Source organism: Euleptes europaea, chromosome 10, assembly GCF_029931775.1.
Source record: "Euleptes europaea isolate rEulEur1 chromosome 10, rEulEur1.hap1, whole genome shotgun sequence".
NCBI classification, from domain to species: Eukaryota; Metazoa; Chordata; class Lepidosauria; order Squamata; family Sphaerodactylidae; genus Euleptes; species Euleptes europaea.
The window spans coordinates 14,777,512-14,783,511 of record NC_079321.1 but is presented as its reverse complement, the minus strand read 5'-3'; the positions used below and the strand labels follow the sequence as shown (position 1 = coordinate 14,783,511).

At 42.9% G+C, this 6,000-nt stretch overlaps 1 protein-coding gene across 1 annotated transcript in view; it reads right to left on the bottom strand.

Moving 5' to 3' along the window:
• Positions 1-807: 807 nt before the first annotated feature.
• COL6A3 (collagen type VI alpha 3 chain) overlaps positions 808-6,000 on the bottom strand; it is a 106,801-nt gene continuing 101,608 nt past the window's right edge. The window contains exons 45-46 of the mRNA XM_056856863.1: positions 2,834-3,004; positions 808-1,550 (exon numbers count right to left, since the gene is read on the bottom strand). Of these exons, the coding sequence (XP_056712841.1) occupies positions 1,510-1,550; positions 2,834-3,004 (212 nt within the window). The 3' untranslated portion in view covers positions 808-1,509. The remainder of the gene's footprint in view (positions 1,551-2,833; positions 3,005-6,000) is intronic.

Sequence of the window (6,000 nt, the reverse complement as noted above, 5' to 3'; positions counted from 1 at the left end):
CTGAGGGATTTCTCTCAAGTGTGACAGTTTAGGCAGGAAACTCTGTTACACATGGGGGGGAGAAGATACCCACTTGGAGCTTCAAAAAGCACTAGAAATCTAGGGGAAACTATCTTCTGTGCTTGGCCTATGCTTGTGCAGAAGAACAAAGGTGAACTACAGGCTCTCCTGGATCACCTTTGGGTTACCTAGAGGTGGTGTGAATGTGCTGTGATTTCTAAGCAGGGAAACCTTTCCTTTCCCACAGAACTATCAAAATTGCCATTCCACTGCACTGCAGAGTTGCTACAGTGACAGCAAAATTTCATCAGACTGCTTGTGGAGATACAAGAAAACCATTGCCTTGGAAGAGGGAACCTGCTTTCTTGGACACCTATGGGTGAGACTAGCCAAATCATAGAATCATAGAGTTGGAAGGGACCACCAGAGTCATCTATTCCAACCCCCTGCACAATGCAGGAAATTCACAACTACCTCCCCCCACACCCCCAGTGACCCACTACACCATGCCCAGAAGATGGCCAAGATACCCTCCTTCTCCTTGTAGTAGGCATAAATCTACTACTGCTCCCTAGCCAAATATAGCCCGCCAGCCATTCCAGGCTGGCAGCAAAAGAAGATGGATGACGCTTTGGCTTGTGGGCATGGCTGGATGTGCCAGAAACTGCCCAGAACTACCTGCCTACTTGAACTGCCATAAAAATGTTTTTTGCTCTTGCTAAAGGAAAACCCTCGAGACTTTCAAAATCACAATTAGACTTTATTTAAAAATTCTTTTGTTTGGAAATCCTAGAAACAAAAACCACCAATAAAAATAGAACCCCCACCCCTGCAAAAATATATATATAACACACACAACAATAGAGGATTGCCAAAAACATTCTACACCAAGTTTTTAAAATTCTTTAATTCAGTCGTTGGTCCCAGTAGTGCATCCGTATTAAGGAAGATTGCATTTTTTCCTAGTTTGATTGATCACATATGAAAAAAGAGTTACCAAAATGCATAATCCAGTAAGAGTGAAGGCAGCATGAAAAGTTAAACTGCTTGTATTTGAGAACTGGCTACTCCCTTTTACATAAGGCTTTCCATCTAAAGTTATGCTCAGTTGTGGAAATCAAAAAAGCAAGTACATGACAGTCGAAGTGATTTCCCACCCCACCCCTCTTATTTTCTAATTTTTACATTGCCCAAGATTTAGGCATAATGCCGGAATCCAAAAAAAGAAACTGCAAATTGTTCAAACAAAATAGATCTGTGGTGGGTAAATATTATGTAATGTTGAAAGTATAGATTATATTCCCCGGCATGTTTAGCGTTCAGTCCACGATTTAGCACCATATTGATAAAAGTCGTGCAGCAAAACTCTTTCTTCAAGGTTTGCATGGAACATAAAGCATGAAATAGCACAGTGCAAGGTAGTCTACACCCTTAGCTTCTATGAGGGCTATGTTGGCGATGGCTGACTCCTGGTTCTCTTAGAGGTATGTGTTGATGTTCCACTGTTGTTTAAGTTCCTATTGTTGTCATAATGCCAGAATTGACCCGAGCTGAAAAAGCAAAGGCATTTCATTAGGACTTTGTGTGTTATGCGTCATGAAATCATTTCCGACTTACGGCAATCCTATGAAATATTGACTTCCAAAATGTCCTAGCATTGTCAGCCTTGCTCAGGTCATGCCAACCGAAGGCCGTGGCTTCCTTTAATCAATCAAATTTTATTCCGATACAATATCAGCTCTGAATAAGAATCAAAGTTAGGTTAAAAGAATAAAAGCTGATGGTTCTGGGATCTGGGAGGGATGATTTGAAGAGAGGAGGAAAGAGTGGCTTCCTTTAATGAATCATAGAATCATAGAGTTTGAAGGGACCACCAGGGTCATCTAGTTCAACCCCCTGCACAATGCAGGAAACTCACAACTACCTCCCCCACACACCCCCAGTGCCCAGAAGATGGCCAAGATGCCCCCCTCCCATGAACTGCCCAAGTTCATAGAATCAGCATTGCTGACAGACGGCCATCTCATGTTGGGTCTCCCCTCTTTTCCTGCTGCCTTCAACTTTTCTTAGCATGATTGTCTTTTCCTGTGAGTCTTGTCTTCTCATAATGTGACCTAAGTACGACACCCTCAGTCTTGTCATTAAGATTTCACATCACAAGAAATCAAAATCTGGCACGTAGCCTTATGCCTCCAAAATGTGTGTGTGTGTGTGTGTGTGTGTGTGTGTGTGTGTGAAGGGCCTTCAAGTCACAGCTGACTTATTGCGACCCTGTAGGGCAGGGATGTCAAACATAAGGCCCACGGGCCAGATCAAGCGCTGCAAAAACAGTGGTGAAAAAATGGCGTTGTTTGAAATGGGCAGAGTGCTTCAGATATGACTCACAAATGGATTTCAATATGCTGTCTGAAACCTCCACACACCCCTGCCGTTTTACAAGGGATCGGGCTGGCTACAGATAACAACCGGTTTAAAACGACAATGTAAAAGAGGCCTTCATTTCCTTGGCAAAGAATCCCAATTTATGGTCAACGGTATTGAAAGCTTCTGAGAAGACCAGGTGAATAGCTATACCCTCCCCCACTTTCTCAGCAAAGATAATCAAGTCTGGGTGATCAAGGTTGTTTCTGCCCCTACCCCCAATCTGGACTGGAATGGGTTTTGATAAACCATCTCCTTTCAAGCGGAGAAAGGTAGGATATAAAGGTAATGATCCCCTGTGCAAGCACCGGGTCATTCCTGACCCATGGGGTGACATAAATAAGCATTTCACATCCTTATTCATTGCTCACTCTTCAAAAGAAAGACATGCAGCAAAGACGCCACCCCTTACCTGAAAGGCAGAGGGCTTCACATTCTGCCTGCGTGTTAAATCTGTTGTCATTTCCACCACAGCCCCCGTACCAGAATCTAGCACAGCTTCTTGTTTCTAGGTCAAAGTACCATTTTAGGATAAACTTCCTGCAGGTCCCTTCTTCTTTTTTCATGCTGCAAATATCCGTGTCTGTAAATTAAGCGACAAATAAAACATCACTTGGACTGGTTAACGCAAAGAGTCGCACGTTCCTTGCAAATCTCCTTCCCTCTGTATGGCCAGAGATGCTCAACTGAGTAAGAAGGTACAGCATTCTCTCTGAAGGTGAACATGCTTACAGAATGGTGGCAGGCCAGCGAGACTTTGCATCGATTTTTATGCTGTGCAGCATGCAAGATTAAGGGACGACAGATCTGTACATGCAACACAGAAACCACCCTATTTAGTCATCAAGGACCCCAGTTCACCACAAGAGCAAGTAACACAGAACCTATGTGAAACCTGATCAAGGGTAGAAAGGGTAGAGCCTTAATTAAGGGTTGTGCACTAATGAATTAACTTTAAAGCCTAATACAAATAATCAGTGCTTCATGTATAGAGAGAAAGTAGGAAGGAGGCAGGCAGGAAGGCAGGCAGGCTCTGGCACCACATGGCAACATAAGGCAGCTCCCAAAATCCACATATGCAATACAGAGAAAAGGAGGAAGATGTGGGCTGGGTGTTCTCTGAGTATCTCCTCTGCAGTCTTCCATCTCTTCCTGCCTTTGCTGCCACTCCGCCCTCAGAGACTGCACCGGCCAAGCTCTCTGGAAAACCGGCTAGGCCTACATTCAGCAGCCAGGAGTCTTCAGTCTCTGCAAGGGAGGGGCTTCTTCTGGTTTTCTGCATTTTTTGAGTGACCCCCAGATATTCTTGTAATGGGGCACCTATCAGTAATGGGGGATATTGTCACTGAGCTGCCACCAAGGGAGGGGAGGAAAGATGTTTTTGTTTTTTCTTCCAGACTAATTTCTTGCATCCCCCTTTTTTTCCTTAGGTAACCCATGTCTACCCAATTGGGTTGATTAGTTCAAGTCAATATTATCTACTAGAAAGTTATCGTCCACTCTCTCATTTTCCTGTTAGTTCTACATCTTCTCCAGCTCTGTCTTGACCCCAGGGCCTTATTGAGTGCCTACTGGTGCCATTTCCCCCCCAGATCACTCTGCCTTCTAGGCTCTCTTTTTCTACCTCACTTATTTCCTGGCCTTTCCCCCCACTCTGCACATCAAGTTTGTGGCTGCCTCTTATCTTCTTTAATTTTTTTCTTCTCCCAACCACCAATACCACATTTTAAGAGAGAAAACATACAGACTGTATTTGTGTGCGGGCAAGATTACACATCTAGTTTGGTGGGAGAAGATGAAAAGGAAATGATGATTATAGGATAGGGGAATGAAGGGAAGGTAATCGTGGTGGACAATTAAGCATACACACACACACACCCTGGTCACTTATTTTAAATAATATTACATATTATTCTTATTTTACATATGCAGAACTGATCACCTGCCCTGGCTACTCTGGTGGCTATTGGACAGATGGTTCTTAATCAGCTCGGCTTGTAATATCCAATGTCAGTTCCACAAATTCAGACACCAAACAAGTGCGAATACTGCCGTGCTTCTTAAACATCTTTTTTTTACAGTTCAGAGAGAATAGAGTATTTTCTTTGGGCTCCCTAAACTGGCAGGCTTAGGTTAACCTTACGCAGACTAGACTCACCACCATCATAACAACTTGAAAGGGCTCAAAGCAAAATGGACAACCAGCAAAATGCAGTAAAAAGTGTCTCTTCCTTCATATAATGTCTATCTAACAGTCTTGTTTCTGTTATAGTTGGCGGACAGTTAAAAGTATTTTAGCAGCAATGGAGGCTCCTATAGAGTGGAACGATGGAATAAAAATGTAAGAATAAAGAGATTACAAAATAATAATTGGGCTATTGGCCCAACCCAAGGAAAGATGTCTGCCTGAACTGCCAATAAAACTGCAGATGAAACCTAGTTAAAAAAAAATCTACTTAGACTGGTTATTCTATTGGTCCACTAAAATATAACTATCTTCTGAACAGTTTTCTAATGAAAGGAGAAATCTGTCAGTGAACAAATGGACAAATAAAACATTAAATGATGGGGCCATCTAGTTCAAAAATAGTAAAAAAAAAAAACAATTGCTTGGAGGTCAAAGGATAAAAAATGAACATATAAATACAGCAAATGCAGTATACTATTTTGTAAATGCCCTGATCTGAATAGTCCAGGCTAGTCCGATCTCCTCAGATCTCGGAAGCAAATCAAGGTTGGCCCTGGCTAGTATATAGATCAGAGACCTCCAAAGAATACCAGGGTCATGATGCAGAGGCAGGCAATGGCAAACCATCTGTGTTAGTTTCTTGCCTTGAAAACTATTCGGGGTCACCACAAGTCAGCTGTGACTTGATTGCACTTTCCACCATTTTGTAAATACGTGCCACAGATATGAGACCAGAATTCTGTAGCCCCAATCCAGGCTTTGTTAAGCATGTATGTCCTCACTGGTCTTCTGAGCACACAGAAGTCTGCACTTATTACATGGATGGAACTGAGTCGTGCTTCCAAGGAAAGAATGCAAGCATCAGCTCCCTTTGTGGAATTAATGGGAATTCAACAAGCCCCCATGCACATATCAGGATTCTAGCACATGGACTGGAGCATTAGGCTGAAATTCTTCAAAGGCAATTATAACATTGGTTCTTGTAGGTTAACCAGGCTGTGTAACCGTGGTCTTGGTATTTTCTTTCCTGACGTTTCGCCAGCAGCTGTGGCAGGCATCTTCAGAGGAGTAACACTGAAGGACAGTGTCTCTCAGTGTCAAGTGTGTAGGAAGAGTAATATACACTTGACACTTGACACTGAGAGACACTGTCCTTCAGTGTTACTCCTCTGAAGATGCCTGACACAGCTGCTGGCGAAACGTCAGGAAAGAAAATACCAAGACCATGGTTACACAGCCCGGATAACCTACAAGAACCAATGAACTCTGACCGTGAAAGCCTTCGACAATATTTTGCAATTATAACATTTTGATCATGAAAAATAAAAGAAAAAAGTTAATGAGCAATAGCCTTGGCTGCAAGGGGGGGGAGCAGTACTTGAGATTATTTA